The sequence below is a fragment of the Hemitrygon akajei genome, chromosome 11, assembly GCF_048418815.1.
Source record: "Hemitrygon akajei chromosome 11, sHemAka1.3, whole genome shotgun sequence".
NCBI classification, from domain to species: Eukaryota; Metazoa; Chordata; class Chondrichthyes; order Myliobatiformes; family Dasyatidae; genus Hemitrygon; species Hemitrygon akajei.
In genome coordinates, this window is record NC_133134.1 from 159292659 (window position 1) to 159311612 (window position 18954).

Consider the following 18954-nt stretch of genomic DNA (forward strand, 5'->3'; position numbering starts at 1 on the left):
TAACCTGTCGCTGAAACTGCTTCTCTGTCTCTGGATGGTGCTATGTAGAGGATGTTCAGAGTTTTCCATAATTGACCGTAGCCTACTCAGCGCCCTTCGCTCAGCTACCGATGTTAAACTCTCCAGTACTTTGCCCACGACAGAGCCCGCCTTCCTTACCAGCTTATTAAGACGTGAGGCGTCCCTCTTCTTAATTCAGCTCAGGGATAACAACCCTGACTGGTAAAACAAAATTGTTACAGAAACAGCAATGAAGAATTCTTCTACATCTGAGTGTGATGATATTCCTGAGTCCCTATCTGGGACTTGGATGACTGACGGTATGAAAACCGAGAGGAAGCTGCTGATATGACGAAGGAAGCCCTGAACACCACCAGATGGAGGAACTTCACTGCTGCCCTAAATCCCAGCGGCGGGATGGGCAGTGGGTAAGAAAGCTGAGTGGGACTAGAACGAGAGGTCACAGTTTTAGGGTGATAATCAAAATATTCAAGTGGAATACGTCAACTCTCTACTCCTCTCTGTAGATACTGCCTGACCTGCTGAGTTCCTCTGGTTTTTTTGTGTGTGTTGCTGTATACTCAAGGGAAATTTGAGGGGGAACTGCTTCCCTCAGGGTGATGCGAGTGCAGGACAAGCTACCAGTGGAAGTGCCGGATGTGGGTTCAATCATAGCAGTTAAGAGTTTGGATAGGCTCAAATCAAACTTGTTATCAAAGTACATATACGTCACCAGATACAGCCCTAGCATGCATACTCAATAAATCCATAATAGAATAATAACCATAGTAGAATCAATGAAAGTCTGCACCAACTTGGGCGTTCAACCAGTGTGCGAAAGACAAGAAACTGTGCAAATACAAAAAGAAAGAAACACTAAATGAATAAGCAATAAATGTTGAGAGCATGAGATGAAGATACAGGGGTGAGAGGAAGCATGGAGGGCTCTGATCCAGGTACAGGTTGGTGGGACTGGGCAGAAAATCAGGAGAGCATGTACTGGACGGACCAAAGGGCATGCCCCTGTGCTGTCGTGCTCTATGAATCTATGACCTTTCGACAATGTCATGTTAGCACGATGGAAGCCAACATTTGATTTGGGTGAAAGGGAATCGGAGGAGAATGTGGGTCAGGTCAATTAGCTTTTTTTAAAAACCACCTTTCTGCTTCCTTTATGAACGTCCAAACTTGGCATCCGTAGGGAATTCAAAAGTCATGATGCGTATTCCTGGTGAGTACCTTTCCGTCAAGTTCCGGTTTCCAAAAATCACGTGCCACCCATATTATAAGGCATTAAATTGGTAATTAGCTTAATATTGTCACATGCACCAAGGTACAATGAAAATCTTTCTTTTGCACACATTTCCTCTGGTCTTTACATCAGTACAGAACTGTGCAAAAGTCTTAGCCACATGTATATAGCTAGGGTGACTGGGACTTTTGCACAGTCCTGTGGTAATTTTATGTAATGCACTGTACTGCTGCCCCCCCCCCACAAAAAAACAAACTTCGTGACACACTTGAGCGATGATAAACCTGATTCTGATATGAGTCTGTATTGTGGACTGAGAGTGGGAAGGGAGCAGGGAGAGGGGAATCATTGTTGGGAAAAGAGGAAGGGAGAGGGGAGGGAGCAGGAAGCACCAGAGGGACATTCTGTAATAAATAATAAACCAATTGTTTGGAATCAAATCACCCCGCCTGGTGTCTCAAGTCTGGATGTGTCTACACCCACATCACCCCACCTCCACCCTCGCCCTGGCACTCCTTCTCTGCCTCCTGTCCCCCACCCCTCCCATGACACTCCACCCTCACTATTCCCAACGTCCTCCGCTCCTGCCAGATTCACAAGATTTGTAAGTCTGCTGTCCACTCCACGTTGACAAATACAAGACTGTGCAGAAGTCTTAGGCACTCTTTTGCACAGTTCTGTAGAAGAGATGAGCAGCTGTAGAATGCAGGATGTGGAGTTACAGTTACAGAGGAAGTGCAGGCAGGCAGGCAATAAACTGCAAGGCCGTGAGAGGACAAGAGTCCATCTTGTCGTGCTAAGGCGAGAAGCTGCTCCTGATAGTGCGTACTTTCAGGATTTTGTACTTATTGCCCCATGGGGCTTGTGGGGGGGGGGGGCGGAAGAGAATTCCACTGAAAGGATGTACAGGGTCTCTTTACAGACAGCACTGAAATTGAACTACAAACTCCAACGACCTGAGTTGTAATGGTGTGGCACTAACCACTACGCTACTATGGCGCTCACGGAGGGCAAACAGGATCCACGGAGGGAAGGCTGGTTTCTGTGATGTACTGAGCTGTGTCCACAACTCTCTGCGGTTTTTCACGGTCACTGGCAGAGCAGTCGCCATGCCTCCTGATTGGGTGCTTCTAGTTAGGATGTGTCCTGATAGGCAACATAACTTTGTGCATGTATGCTGTTCAGTCAATGTGATGATTAATAAATTTCCAAAAGTTAAACCTAGCAATATGTAGAAGACTGAATGAGTTATTAAATTGAACCATGTAATTTGGCTTGAAAATCAAAACATTGCAGATGCTTGGAAATATGAAATAAGAACCGAAAAGCTAGAAGTATCTTTGACCTTAAACATTAACTCTCTCTCCTGCCTATCATCTCTCCCTGGACCCTCCCCTCCTTCCCTTTCTCCTATTGTCTACTGTCCTCTCTTATCAGATTCTTTCCTCTCCAATCTTTGACCTTTCCAACTTATCTAGCTTCACCTTCCAGCTGGCCTCCTTCCCCTCCCCCACCTTTTTATTCTGACATTTTCCCCCTTCCTTCTCAGTCCTAATGAAGGGTCTCGGCCCAAAATGTCAACTGTTCATTCATTTCCATAGATGCTGCCAGACCTACTGAGTTTCTCCAGCATTTTGTGTGTGTTGCTTTGGATTTCCAGTATCAGCAGACTTTCGCGTGTTTGTGATTAGCCCTTTCTTTTCTCTTTTCCCCTTTCTAACTGGTGCCTGACCTGATAAGATTTTCCAGTATTTTCACGGGCATCTTACTTCCTCGTTTCCACTTCTGTGCTGACTTTGAATATCTGAAACATGTTCCTGTCGGAAATTAGTGAAGTATGAAATATTGTCATAAAAACACACTTCATAACATCAGTCTGATGGAGTACTTTCTTGCTGTCTGTTTATATGCAACGTAATTGTTACACTGGTTGTCTAAGGTTGGGACTTACACCCAGATGTTGCTTGGACTAGCCAATACTAGCTAAAGGGAGAGTTAGACAAACTTGTATTGTTTTCTCTGGAGCATCGGAGGTTGAGGGACAAAGTGATGGAAGTATATTAAATTATGAAAGACAGATAGGGTTAAAAGCCAAAGACTTAGTCAATTGTCAGAGACAAGAGATGTTTTGAAATATTGCACACAGGAAATGTGTGGTCTTTATGGTCTTATCAGGGAGAATTGGGGCTTAGAGGGATAATAAATCAGTCATGATGGATTGGTGTAGCAGATTCGATGGGCCAAATGGCCTAATGCTGCACTTTGACTTTGGATTTTATTCCAAGAATGGAATTGCTGAATCCTCGAGGATGTAACTTTAAGGTGAGAGAGAGAAGTTTAAAGGAGATTTAGAAGACAAGTTTTCTATCCTGGAATGCACTGCCAGGGGAGGTGGTGGAAGCAGCTACGTTATGATGTTGGAGAGGCACTTAGGCACATGTACAGGCAGGGGATGGAGGGATATAGACCATGTTCAGGCAGATGGCATTAGTTTGGATTTTCATCATAGTCGGCAACATACAACTTGGACCGAAGAACTCTGTTCCAGTGTGTACTGTTCTAGGTTCTGTCTTCTATTGGTAATTTAAGAGCTTCAAAATGTACAGTGCAATTTAATCTTGGATAAATTAATGCTTCTTGTTTTTAATAATTTACAATTCCAATTGCAGACTTGCACTTTCATGCATTATGGGAATTTATTGCCAGATTAAATCAGTGCTATTCTATCATATAGTATTTTTTCTACAAGTTATTGACATCTCCTTCCCCATGTAACACAACCTACCTGCAATTCTCTGCATTATAGTTGAAGGCAGTACAGGAGGCTACACTCAGACTGATTCTGGCTTAAAAAATGTTATCCACTGACTTCCCAAGGATGGCCTGGAAGGTGATACATTATTTTGGGGAATATTAGATATATAATTTAATGGATAACAACTAGAGTGCTATTTATTGCTAAATACAAATGAATAGCACAGTTTGTTGTCTTCTGCACTTCTTTTACTGATCCTGTTTTAGTTACTATTTGCTGAGTCTGCCCACAGGAAAATAAATCTCAGGGTTGTATATGGTGACATAGATGTACTTTGATTGTACTGTTTACTTTGAACTTTGAGTGCTTTTGAAGTTCAAGTCGAGTTTATTGTCATATATCCAGGTACATCTGTACTCAGTTGGAATGAAAGGCTTACTTGCAGCAGCATTACAGTCATATAGCACGATATCAGCAACATTCACATGAAAAACATAAATAAAACTCAATTCTTTTCCAGAAAACACAATTGAAAAAGAATAAATATGTTTTAGTGCAAAGTGATTGAAGTGGTCATGATGTTGGTAAATTCCAGTGATCAGGGTTGTGCCTGTTGGTTCAAGAATTGAATGGTTGAAGGGCAGCCATTATCATCAATATGTGCTGTGTCATATGACGTGGGCAGTTATGGTCTTCCTTCTGTCTTTAACCTGATGTTGCCTGTGGGGTCCCCCTTTACGTCGTTGTTCTTATACTTTTCTCTATCCATGACTGTGAATCTTCCTGACAAGTTTTTCTACAGAAGTGGTTTGCCTTTGCCTTCTTCTGGGCTGTGTCTTTACAAGATGGGTGACCCCAGCCATTATTAATACTCTTCAGAGATTGTCTGCCTGGCGTTACCAGGTCTTGTGATATACACCAGCTGCTCATACGACCATCCACCATCTGCTCCCATGGTTTCATATGACCCTGTTTGGGAAGGGGGTGGAGTCGTTGGGGCTAAGCAGGTGCCTAAGGGTGGCCTGAAGGCTAGTGGAGGGAAGGAGCACCTTACACCTCCTTTGGCAGAGATGCATCTCCATCACACCGCCCGAGGGTAAGACGATGTTCTTGAACCTACTGGTGTGATACTTAAGGTTTCTGCAACTCCTGCTCAATGGTATGAAAAATCAAAGGAATTAGATTATTTAGCCACCTTTGTAAAAGAACAGGCAGAGACAAATTAGATTGAAAACCTCCCTTCTATACCTATTAATATCAAATACAGCCATTTAATTTTTAATATATACACTATGAATAGAAGATATTAAAAAAATTTTTAATGAGTTTTTACAATGCAACAAAACAAAAAAAAGAGGTTTATACAGTGCAAAACAAACATATCAAAGTACATTTCATAACAATTAAGCAAAGCACCCATAGTAGAATTGTGTAAAGTTAGTTACCACCCCACCCTCCCACTACCCAACTCCAAGCCAACCTTACGATATATAAAAAAGTTAATCAGAACTATTATCACCGCAGAGCTGTATTTATAAAAAGGTCAATAGCCTACTACTTAAACTATAATATGTTTACACATCAAAAAAAACATAAATCTTAATTGTAAGAAGCTGAAAGTAAGGGATTTAAATGCAAAAGAGAAAAAGGGAGGGATGCACCCTTAATCTAAACAGGCGTTATGAAAATATTCAAGGAAAGGTCCCCACACCTTTTGGAACTTTCCAGGTGAGGCAGCACTTCACCTGTGAGTGGGCTAGTGTGATATACTGCGTCCGGTGCTCCCGGTGCGGCCTTCTATATATTGGTGAGACCCGACACAGACTGGGAGAACGTTTCGCTGAACACCTACGCTTTGTCCGCCAGAGAAAGCAGGATCTCCCAGTGGCCACACATTTTAATTCCTCGTCCCATTCCCATTCTGATATGTCTATCCATGGCCTCCTCTGCTGTCAAGATAAAGCCACACTCAGGTTGGAGGAACAACACCTTATATACTGTCTGGGTAGCCTCCAACCTGATGGCATGAACATTGACTTCTCTAACTTCTGTTAATGCCTTCCTCCCCTTCTTACCCCATCCCTTATTTATTTGTTTGTTTGTTTATTTATTAATTATTTTCCTTGCCTGCTCTCCATCTCCCTCTGGTGCTCCCCTCCCCCTTTCTTTCTCCCTAGGCCTCCTGCCCCATGATTCTTTCCCTTCTCCAGCTGTGTATCCCTTTTGCCAATCCACTTTCCAACTCTTAGCTTCATCCCTTGCCCTTGTGTCTTCTATCATTTCGGATCTCCCACTTTCGAATCTCTTACTATCTCTTCTTTCAGTTGGTCCTGACAAAGGGTCTCGGCCCAAAACGTCGACTGTACTTCTCCCTATAGATGCTGCCTGGCCTGCTGTGTCCCACCAGCATTTTGTGTGTGTTGTTTTGGATCCTTATATCTGAATTAAGAATAATGAATCTTTTCAAGGTCTAAGCAGGACATAATATCTCTGAGCCATTGAGCATGAGTGGGTGGGGCAGCATCTCTCCACCTAAGAAGGATTGCGCGTCTGGCCAAAAGAGAGGCGAAAGACAATGTACGACGCTTAGTCGGAGTTAAATGCATGTCAGCTTCTCCTGAAGTACTGAAAAGAGCAATCAGAGGGTTAGGTTCCAAATAGCAATTAAGTATGTGAGATAAAGTTGAAAAAACATCTCTCCAGAATTTTTACAAACTAGGACAAGCCCAATACATATGAATAAGAGAGGGCTCGCCCCCTTTGCACTTATCACAACAGGGACTAATATCAGAATAGAACCATGACAATTTAGTTTTAGACATATGAGCCCTGTGTACCACCTTGAACTGTAAAAGGCAGTGGCGAGCACATAGAGAAGTTGAATTAACTGACTTCTGAATTGAATCCCAAACTTCGTCGGACAAAGAAAAATTTAAACCATGCTCCCAGGCAGTTTTAATTTTGTCGAAGGGGGCTCGCTTCAACAGCGTTAACATATCTCAAATAGTAGAAATTAAACTTTTACCCAATGGATTCATACAAAGAAACAAGTCCACAACATTTTTTAACAGGTACCTCAGGAAAGTTTGGTATTAAAGGGTCGGTAAAATGTCTAATTTGGAGTTATCTAAAGAAGTGAGTGTTAGGTAGGCCAAACTTTACAGACAGTTGTTCAAAAGTTCCAAAGCACTTGTCTATGAAAAGATCTTCAAAGCACCTAGTGCCCTTTCTGTGCAAATCTATAAATGTTAAATCCTGTATAGAAGGCTGAAAAAGATGATTATGTAGAATAGGACTAGAGAGAAACCATGAAGACCATTATATTTTCTGAACTGAGCCCACATTCTCAGAGTGTGTCTGATAACCGGATTAACAATTGATTTAGGCAAATGGCAAGGAAGTGCGGAAATGGAGAGATTCTTATTAGAGTTCAACTCCATTGCCACCCATATTGGGCAGTCAGACTGATTATAAAAGTGAGACCAAAAGATAAGACAGTGTATGTTGGCTGCCCAGTAATATAAATGAAAATTGGGCAAGGCCATACCACCTACCCTTTTAGGTTTTTGAAGGTGAGCTTTATTTAGTTTGAGACCTTTGCCCTTCCATAGATAGGACGAAATAATAGAATCTAATGAATCAAAATAGCTTTAGAAGTAAAAATTGGTAAAGATTGAAATAAGTATAAAAATTTAGGAAGAAGGAACATTTTAACAACATTAATTTGACCTATCAAAGACATGGACAAGGGTGACCACTCTGATTTGTACGATTTAAAAGATTAGTAAGATTTTCTGCAAAAAGATGCTTATAATCTCTTGTTACTGCAATGCCAAGGTAGATAAATTGATTATTTACTATTTAAAAAGGGAGGTTATGAAATTCTAATGATTGTGCTTCTCTATTTATTGGAAAAAATCGTTCTTATGTAAATTAAGTTTGTATCCAGAAAGCTGACTAAAATTATTAAGGAGTGAAAACAAGGATAATGAGGTCGGGTTTGATATAAAAAGTAAAAGATCATCAGCATAAAGAGAAATTTTGTGCTCAACACCCCCCCCCCCCCACCACCACTCCAGATCCCCGTCAATTCAGCACAAGTTCGAAACGTAATCTCCAATGGCTCTATAGCCAAATCGAAAAGTAAGGGACTCAAAGGACACCCTTGCCAGGTGCCACGTTTAAGATTAAAAGGTTGGGATTGCTGAGAATTAGTCAAGACAGAAGCAGTGGGGTGTGAATATAACAATTTAATCCACGTAATAAAACTTTGTCCAAAATCAAATTTTTCTAAAACTGCAAAAGATAATTCCACTCTACATGAACAAATGCTTTCTCCGCATCTAGAGAAATGACACATTCAGGAATCGCAGCTGAAGGTGAGTATAAGATATTAAATAGACACCATATATTAAAAAAAAGGGAGACAATTTTTAATAAAACCAGTTTGGTCTTCAGAAATAATTAAAGGTAGAATGTTCTCCAATCTACAGGCCAAAACTTTAGCCAACATGTTAACATCAACATTTAGCAAAGAAATTGGCCTGTATGAGGAACATTCTATTGGATCTTTACCTTTTTTCGCTAAAAGAATGATACATGCCTCATTAAATCATGCTGGCAATTTACCATGTTTAAATGATTCAGTTAAAACTAACATTAGTTGAGGCAAAAGCAGTGAGGAAAATGATTTATAGAATTCTGTTGAGAACCCATCAGGTTAAGGAAATTTCCCAGACTGCAGTACAGATATAGCTGATGATATTTCCTCTAGTGATAATGATGCATTCAATTTTGCTTTTAAATCAGGAGAAAGCATGGGAATGTTTAAGCTATTTAAAAAATGCTCAACAGAAATATTATCGTCTGGGGATTCAGAGGTATAAAGTCGAGAATAGTAGTTCTGGAATGTATCATTAATTTCAGAATGATTCAAGGTAATATTCCCATTCTCCATTCGAATTTTTTGTAATATGTTGTTTAACTTTAGAGCATCTTGGTTGGCTGACTAAAAGTTTACCGGATTTATCACCATGGATATAAAACCGGCTCTTACTTTCCAAAAGTTGTCGTTCAGTTGGGTGAGTGGAAATAAGGTCAAACTTAGTTTGAAGTTCCACTCGTTTCTTATACAGCTCCAGATTTTTAGTCTGGGCATGTAGTTGGTCTATTGCTTTAATTTGATTAACCAGATCTAATCGCTCTTTATGGGTCTTTCTGTTCAAATTCACAGTATATGAAATTATCTGACCCCTTAGGTATGCTTTCATAGTATCCCAAACAACCTGACTTGAGGTTTCAGATGATGTGTTAGTATTTTAACAAAAAGTTATCTGGTCCTCCATAATTTTTACAAAATCATCATCCGACAACAAGGTCAGATCAACACACCAATGTTTATTCATCTGGGGAAAACCAGGAAGAATTATAGACAGGGTGACTGGGGTGTGATCTGAAATCAATATACTCCGATAGTCACAAGAGCAAACAGATGGAATCAACTGATTATCAATTTAAAAAATCAATTCTAGTAAAAGTACGATGGACATGTGGAGAGAGAAACCGTGAAGACCATTATATTTTCTGAACTGAGCCCACATTCTCAGAGAGTGTCTGATAACTGTATTAACAATTGATTTAGGCAAATGGCAAGGAAGTGCGGAAATGGAGAGATTCTAGTAAAAGTACGATGGACATGTGGAGAGAATAATCTCTCACATTTGGATGAAGAAAACACCATACATCTGAGATACCATAATTAGAAAGGAAAGACTGAATTGATAGAGCAGATTTACTTGGTAATCTAGGAATAGAGGACGATTGATCCAAAACTGGATCTAATCAACAATTAAAATCACCGCCCAATATGAGAGAATATGAACTCAGCTCAGGCAATAGAGAGAAGAAATGATCAAAAACCTCCACATCATCTGAATTGTGAGTATGTAAGTTAGCCAAGATTACCAGTGTGTTGTATAATTTCCCCAAGACAACAATAAAACGATCATTTGTATCAGATACTTTACTATGAAGCTCAAAGGGAACATTTTGATTTATAAGAATTGAAACTCCCCTGGCTTTAGTCTGAAAAGTTGAATGGAAGTGCTGTCACATCCATCTAGACATAAGACGTGAGTTATCAGAACTACGAATGTGTGTTTCTTGCAAAAATGCAATTGCTGCATTAAGGTGAATAGAAGACTTTTAGACAGATGATCGATAGGAATGGTTTAGAGATATTGGGGCCAAATTCAGGCAAATGGGAATGGTGGAGAATCAGAACTAGGTTTATTATCACTGACATATGTCATGAAATGAGTTGTTTTGTGGCAGCAGTACAGTGCAAGACAAAAAATTATTATAAATTACAATAAAACAAACCAATAAATAAATAAATAGTGTGATCGAGGAATAGTGACGTAGTGGCTATCGATCACTCGGAAATCTGATGGTGGAACAGAAGAAGCTGTTCCTAAAATGGATTTCAGGTTCCAGTACCTCCTCTCCGGTAACAGTAATAAGAAGAAGGAATGTCTTGCCGTTTGAAAATGTCTCCGACGTGGAGAGGTTTGTGTCCAGGACAGAACTGGTTATGTCTGTGGTCTTTTTCAATCCTGTGCATTGGAGCTTCCATGCTAGGCAGTGATATAACCAGTTACAATGCTCTCCATGGTACATCTGTAGACATTTACTAGTCTTTGGTGTCATACCAAATACCCTCAAACTCCTAATAAAATATAGCTGCTGGCAGGCTTTCTTCATGATTGCATCAATATGTTGTGCCAAGGACCGATCCCTGAAATGTTGTCTCCCAGGAACTTAAAGCTGCTCACCCTTTCCACCACTGGCCTCTCAGTAAGGACTGGTGTTCTCCCAGCTTCCCCTTCCCAAAGTCCACAATCAATTCCTTGGACTTGCTGACATTGAGTGCAAGGTGTCATTGTAACACCACTCAACCAGCTGATCTACCTCACTCCTGCACACCTCCTGGTCACCATCTGAGTTTCTGCCAGCAGCAATGGTGTCATCGGCAAATTTGTCGATGGCGTTGGAATTGTGCCGAGCCACACAGTCGTGAGTGCAGAGAGGCGAGGGCTGAATCACACATCCTTGAGGTTTATTTCATTATTTAGAAAGACGGCACGGTAACAGGCCCTCCCGGCCCAATGAGCCTGTGCTGCCCAATTGCACAAATGTGACCAATCAATCTACTAACTCGTACACCATTGGGATGTGGGGGAGAAAGGAAACCCACATGGTTGGCACAACATTGTGGGTCAAAGGACCTGTAATGTGCAGTAGATTTCCATGTTAAATACAAAATCCTTGCAGACAATGATGGGAATTGAATCCAGGTCACTAACACTGTAAAGTGTTGATTGTCAGCGCAGAGGAGATGTTAATACCACTCCTCGCAGACTGTGGCCTCCCAAGGAAGAAGTCAAGGACCAGGTGAAGAAGGAGGTACAGAGGCCCAGCGGTCCTGGTCACTATTGATATGTTCAAAGTTCAAAGTAAATTTATTATCAGAGTGTGTATATATCATCATAGGCTAACGTGAGATCCATTTTCTTGTGGCCTTTCACAGTAGGACCAAGAAATACAATAGAACCAATGAAAAACTGCACACAACCAAGAACTCACAAACAACCAATTTGCAAAAGAAGACAAACTGTGCAAGTAAATAAAAAACTAGATTGATAGATAGTGCTGAGAATGTGAGGTGTAGAGCCCTTGAAAGAGAGTCCATAGGTTATGGGGTCAGTTCAGGGTTGAGGTGAGTGAATATAACGCTGGTTCAAGAGCCCAGTGGTTGAAGGGTAATAACTGCTCCTGAACCTGATGGTTGTGGTGGAAGGGGACTGTACAACTCTATGAATCTGCATCTTTTCCAGGAGGGACGATGTCTCTTTGTGATTGTCCTGATGGCTGTGTACTGGTGCACAGAGGCTCTACCAATCCCGGTGACGTCCCTGCTGCCCATCAGTCTCTTTCCTCTCCTGGAGGTCTTGCCGTCCAGTAAGGTTTGTCCTCAGTACTTCCTTGATACCAACGCCCTCTTCATGAGTGGCCTCATCATGGCGTTGGCCGTAGAAGAGTGGAACTTACACCGGCGAATAGCATTATCTGTCCTCCTCATTGTGGGGTCGTCTCCGGCAAGGTAAGGAGATCGAAGTATTATCTCACTGCGGTTGGCGTGACGCCGTTACAGCTCGGGGCGTCGGAGTTCAGAGATCAACTCTGGCGCCATCTGTATGTTCTCCCCGTAACCACATGGGTTTCCCCTGGTGCTCCGGTTCCTCCCCATGGTCCAAAGACGTACCGGTTGGTCATTGTAAATCATCCTGTGACGAGGCTAGGGTTGCTGGTTGGTCTTGCTTATTAAGTCAGAAGGGCCTGTTCCACACTGAATCACTAAATAATTAAATACAAATTAACACATATATGTCACCATATACTACCTTGAGGTTCATTTTCTTGCGGGCATTCACAGTAGAACAATCGAATGAAAAGCTGCTCAAAGAAAGGTTGAACAACCAATGTGCAAAGTGGCAATATAAATCAGAGTTTTACTATTGCTGAATCCAGATTAACAAACTGGAGTTGTTTCAATTGTTCTGTAATAATTATTGCACTGTATCATCACAAGACATGCTCTAATCCAGGTAGCATCCTGTTACATCTCCTCTATACCCTCTCTAACACTTCCCTATCCTTCCTGTAATGAGGTGAGTAGACCAGAGCACAATGTTCCAAGTGTGCTCTCACCTGAGCTTTACAGAGCTGCGACATTACCCCGTGGATCTCAATACCCCGACTCGTGAAGGCCAACACACCATGCGCCTTCTTAAGCAACCTTATCAGCGTGCGGTGACATTGAGGGATCCGTGACCATTTAAACTAAGGGTTCTTGCACCGTGGCGAAGACTGAGTGCTATTGTTGTGTTGTGTTTGTAGGCTAATCCTGGGCATGATGATCACCACAGGTTTACTGTCAATGTGGCTCAGCAATACTGCCACTACTGCCCTGATGATGCCAATAGCCAGGGCAGTACTCCAAAGCTTATTCTGCAGCATGCAAGCTACCTGTGAGTCTGTGAAGCTGGACGATTGTGAAGAAGACTCGCACTGTAAAGGTAGCCCAATAAACTTTAAAACATTGATATTTATGATTTTACTGCATTGCAACTTACAGTCTGATTTTGCAAGAGTCCTTGTGTCTCCCGATGTGATGCCACACAGAAGTAGGCCCTTTGGCCTACTGTGTGTACACCAGACAGCAGTCCAATATTAAACTTACTTTCCTTCGAGATTCTACCACAGTCTCAGCATCATCATTATGTGCCGCATCGTATGACGTGGGCGATCATGGTCTTTGACCATTATTGTCCTTGGCCATTTTTTCCTGGTTTGCCATTGCCTTCTGGGCAGTGTCTTTACAAGACAGGAGACTCCAGCCATTATCAATACTCTTCAGAGATTGTCTGCCTGGTGTCAGTGGTCACATAACCAGGACTTGTGGTGGGGAGGGTGCGGTTAAGCCGGTGCTACACCTTGCCCGGGGGGGGGGGGGCCTGCTGTTCTGTGACTCAGTAACTCTGTCAGTGATGCTGAACAGAAAGAAGTGTTACAAAGCAAACCGTGAACAGGCCGCAGGCAGAATCCAAGAGCAAAGCGGTAACGTTCAGAGCACCGGGCGCTGAAGAGGCTTAAAAATGTTCCGTTTGCAATTGATTATCACGAGCAGGGAGAAGATGAAAGGCTGAAGCTAAATGTGAAGAGGTCCAGTGGTTAGTGTTGCAATGGCTGCCAGATGGCCCACCCCGAGAAGAACCCAGGAAATCACTGTGGACTTCAGGAAGGTGCAGATGAACCATCTCCCTCTGCGCATACATGGCTCCTCCGTAGAGAGAGTTGAGTGCACCGAGTTCCTGGGAGTTCACATCACGGACGACCTCACCTGGTCCCTTAATATCACCTCCCTGAACAAGAAGGCACAGCAGTGTCTCGACTTCCTAAGGAGACTGAGACAATTGATGTTCCATGAACCACCCCCCCAACTGAATTTTGTAGGAGCACCATTGAGAGTATTCTGATAGGTTGCATCCCCATCCGGTATGGGTGCAGCCGAGCATCAGACCACAAGTCCCTACAGACTGAGAACAACTGAAAAGATCCTAGAGGTCTCCCTACCACCCATCAGGGACATTTATCAGAAGCGCTGCATACACAGGGCCCTTAGTATTATTAAGGATCCCACCCTTCCATCCAGCATCCCTGTTGACTTTCTACCATCAGGCAGGGGACTCCGATGCATAAAAACAGTTTCTTCCCCCAGGCCCTTAGGCTTCTGAACTCCCTGCTGCATCGTATTCGAAGTGTCACTGGTTAATTTTATTCTGTACTTTACAATATTTAACTTACGCACTTTACTTTGTTTATTTATGCGTAATTATTCTGTAATTTTATCCTCACTTTCCTAAGCAATAGTGTGTTATGTGTACTACAGTGCTTTACACCCTGGTCCGGAGATGCGTTGTCTCCTTTGATGGTATACATGTATATAGTTAAATGATAATAAACTTGACTTGACTTGACTTTGGTCGCATTTAATCGATGAATAAAAAAGCTCACCACATAACGTCTTATTTCCCAAGACCGGTGGCACACGGGACATTAATTAACGCCTCTCTGCACTTTGCTCCCAGACTGCTCAAACGTTGCCTGACGGATAATGTGAAAATTTAATTTCAAGGTTAAAAATGGTCAAACTATATGACATTGAGACTTGTTTTATAACACTGAGTTAGTGCTCGTGTAATGTTGTTTTCACCTCTCTTATTTCTTCCTCCAGATAATACTTCAAAGGAACCACTGCCCAATGAGGGGATCCATTTGTCTTCTGATGACAGGTACTTTGCAGAAGATTTTGCGCATAAACCTTCTACAGAGATTGAATGTGCTAAAAATAAACAGACAGACGAAAAGGAGGGGAATTGGCTGCACCGCCCTTTCAGTTCCAATAGGTCTATCTTCCACTTGCAGTTCCCTTTCCAGCCTAATCCTATCTGCCCTTCCTGCCCACAAATGTTCTAAACTACTTATTAGAAAAATATATTCTGATCAGCCTAAATATTTTACTGGGTTCGTAATCTTTTAGTTCTAAAGCAACAGGTTCACAATGTTTCAGGAACTTGGTTAGACGTTGACAGGAACATATACTCAGTGGACACATTGAGTTGCTGCCACATGATTGGCTGATTAGATATTGGCATTAGCGAGCAGGTGTACAGGGACACCTCATGAAGTGGCCACCAGGTGTATTAGGGAGCAGGTGGTGGATGGTCAGATGAGCAGCTGGTGCATATCGCAAGTCCAGGTTATGTGACTATGGACGCTAGACAGACAACCTCTGAAGAGTATTGATAATTGGGTTGAGTTGTTCTCCAATCTTGGCAACTTACTTGCAAACATTTCGTCACCATACGGGGAGACATCAGTGTACTGTTGATTGTGGTGTGTCCTTTGAAAGTAAGGTCTTTATATACTTCTCAATTAGCTGATTGGACAACGTTTCAGCCAAGATCGAAGAGCTCAACCCAACCATCAACCACCTGAGCTACAAATTATTTCTATTTGCATAATGGCTGGGGACACCTGTCATGTAAAGACGCTACCCAGAAGAAGGAAGTGGCAAACCACTTTGGTAGAAAAATTTGCCAGGAACAATTATGGTTATAGGACCCTGATCACCTATGTCATATGACGTGTCACATAATGATGATGTCATATGACACAACACATAATGATGCTGGATGGCTGAGTGTATATCTTGCCTTCACTTTCTTTTGCCAGCAACACCCCGGAGAAACGTGACATTAACGCCAGGTTTACATTAATGCAACAGAAGGCAGAAGAAGAACAGAAGAACCTGTGGAAAGGTTTCCTTATCTGCATCCCTTACGCTGCGAGCATCGGAGGAACTGCCACGCTGACCGGGACCACACCAAACCTGATTCTGGTCGGGCAGCTGAAAGTGTAAGGTGCAAGTTTTAACAAACCATTATCCCCTCTGCCTGGGGCAACTGTGGAGGTGGTGAATCAGAGAAATGGTGGTGTAGGTGTTTCTCTGAGGCTTGGCTTAAGGTAGTTTGGAGGTTGGTGTAACGCCATTACGGTGCTAGCAAACCGAGGTTTGATCCCACTGCTCTCTGTAAGGAGCTTGTATGCTCTCCCAGTGACACTGAGTCTCCTCCCACATTGCAGAGGCTTATGGGTTAGTAGGTTAATGGGTCACATGGGTGTCATAGGTCACAGGTTAATTGGGCTGGTTGGCCTGTTACTATGCTGTGTCACTAAATAAAAATAAAATAGAATGGCAGACAGATAGGAAGCAAATCACTGCTTCTAACCCGTGTTATGTGTGACCTGAGATTACTTACCATGACTGTGTGTACTTACTGTCCATTATGCTGCTGGGGATTCGGGCAGCAACGATGGTCCTCCATCCCTGATGTCAGTAGCTTCCTCTTGGTTTTCACGCCTGTCAGTCACACAAGTCCCAGGTGGAGACTCAGGAATTCCATTGCACTCAGATGTAGAAGGATCCTTCATTGATTTTTCCATAACAATTTTGTTTGACCGGTCAGGGTTGTTAGCCCTGAGCTGAACCCCCGGACCTGGAGGATCAGTTGACCATTCTTAGTCTGGCTTCTACCCTTTGACCTGTTTGGCATGGGTGACCCTACCAAGAGCCAAAGCATAAAGCTGTGACTCCAGCCAGCATAGCTTTCTGGGTCATTGAGGCACGCAAACCTCCAAACCCTACTGTCTTTGCTGATGATTGTATTTAAAATGCCTACTTCCATCCTACTTTAATCGTATCTCTGTTCCACCTTCTCTTTCACTTTGCCTTCATGGGTCAATTCCAGAACCGTCAACACTTCACATAGAAGCTGCCCTCTCATTTCCATCATTCAAAATCAAATTCAAGTTCATTAGTTGTAGGCACGGGTGCAATGAAAGTCACTGAGTGCAGAAAGTGTTCTACTATTTAAATGATTTTAGAGAATGTTGGAAATATTAAGCAAGTCTGGCAGCCTCTAGGGAAAGAGTAAATGAGTTAATGTTTCAGGACAAACACCCTTCAGAGTAACTAAGAAAGTCGTCATCAGAGATCCTCACCATCCAGGCCGTGCTCTTTTCTCGCTGCTGCCATCAGGTAGAAGGTACAAGAGCCTCAGGACTCGCACCACCAGGTTCAAGAATAGTTACAACCCCTCAACCAGCGGGGTCTTGAACAAAAGGGGATAACTACACCCACTTGCCTGTCCATTGAGATGTTCCCACAGCCAAATATCTCACTTTAAGAACTCAGAGAAAGTTCAGAGATCTCACTCAGAGAAAGCAGAGGGAAGAAATGCTCAAGATTTTTTTCCTTCTCTTCCTTATATCTGCTCAGCTAGGATAGTAGAGATACTGGGCAGGATAGTGCAATGCTCCTCTTGTGGGATGTGGGAAGCCAGGGAGACCTCCTGTATCCCTGACCACTACATCTGCGAGAAGTGCATCCAGCTGCAGCTTCTAACAAATCTCGTTAAGGAGTTGGAGCTGGAAATGGATGAACTCCAGCTCATTTGGGAGGCTGAGGGGGTGATAGACAGGACATACAGAGAGGTAGTTACACCCAGGGTGCAGGACACAGGAAACTGTGTGACAGGAAGTGCAGAGGGGTTAAGGAGCCTGTGCAGAATACACCTGTGGCCTCAACAACAGGTATGCCACTTTGGATACAGTTGGGATACAGTCGGGACCTAACAGAGGAAAGTCACAGTGGTCAGCTCTCTGGCACTGAGTCTGCCTCTGTACTCAGAAGGGAAGGGGGAAGAGAGGCATGCTGTGGAGAAAGGTGATTCATTAGTTAGGGGAATAGACAGGAGGTTCTGTGGGTGAGAACAAGATTCCTGGATTGTATGTTGCCTCCCAGGTGCCAGGGTCTGATATATCTCGGATCAAGTCCTCAGCATTCTTAAGAGGGTCAACAACCAGAAGTTATGGTCCATGTAGGTACCAATGACGTGGGTAGGACGAGGTTCTGCATTGGGAGTTCAGGGAGTTAGGTGCTAAGTTAAAGGGCAGGTTCTCCAGCATTGTGATCTCAGGGTTGATACCTGTGCCACGTGCTAGTGAGGCCAGAACTAGGAAGATTATATAGTTTAATATGTGGCTAAAGAGTTGGTGTAGGAGAATTTTTGGATCATTGGGCTTTCTTCTAATATCCCAGCGGGAAGGTTTGTTCATGCTGCGCCATGGGGTTTAAATAAGCTTTCCAGGGGGATGGGAACCAGAGTGCCAGAACAGTTAGCGGACAGGTTGTGGAGGCAGATGTTGGTAAGACCTCAGACAAAGTTAGGAATCAAAAAGTTGAACATGGTGCGACAGAATCGAAAAGGGTGAATACTGGACTGAACGTGTTGTATCTGAATGTGCACGATATATGGAATAAGGTCGGTGAACTCACAGCAGAATTACAGATTGGCAGGTATGTGTTGCAGTGAGTGAATAGAGCGAACCCAAGTGCAGGACACAGGCACGGAGACTGAGTTAGGATGCTTATGCAGACGTGAACGTTGAACAGCAACCAGGAGGGATCTTGACACGGAGCCTTGACACAGAGAGATGGAGTTTCATAGATAAATCTTGAAATTGGAGCAAACTTAGAACACACGGTCCTAAGTGGCCGGGAAATGTTAATCACCACACAGGCAAAACCAACGATCTGGCGACTAGTGGTTGTAACGCCAGGGTTCTTATGCTGCAGGTCTTGATGGAAACCAGGTGTGCCGTCATCAAAGAGAATTAGAAGCAAATGGGAAATTAATGGTCGGAGCTGTGGCACAATCAAAGGAAATTTGGAGAAAGATAGGGAATTAGTGATCGGGACCAT

The 18954-nt window shown here is 42.9% G+C and overlaps 1 protein-coding gene across 1 annotated transcript in view; it reads left to right on the forward strand.

The window, feature by feature from the left end:
* The window catches only part of slc13a3 (solute carrier family 13 member 3), a 65705-nt gene that overhangs the window by 5277 nt on the left and 41474 nt on the right, over positions 1-18954 (forward strand). Inside the window, 4 exon segments of the mRNA XM_073062043.1 lie at positions 11903-12168; positions 12966-13144; positions 14863-14920; positions 15864-16046. Coding sequence (XP_072918144.1) covers positions 11903-12168; positions 12966-13144; positions 14863-14920; positions 15864-16046 — 686 coding nt within the window.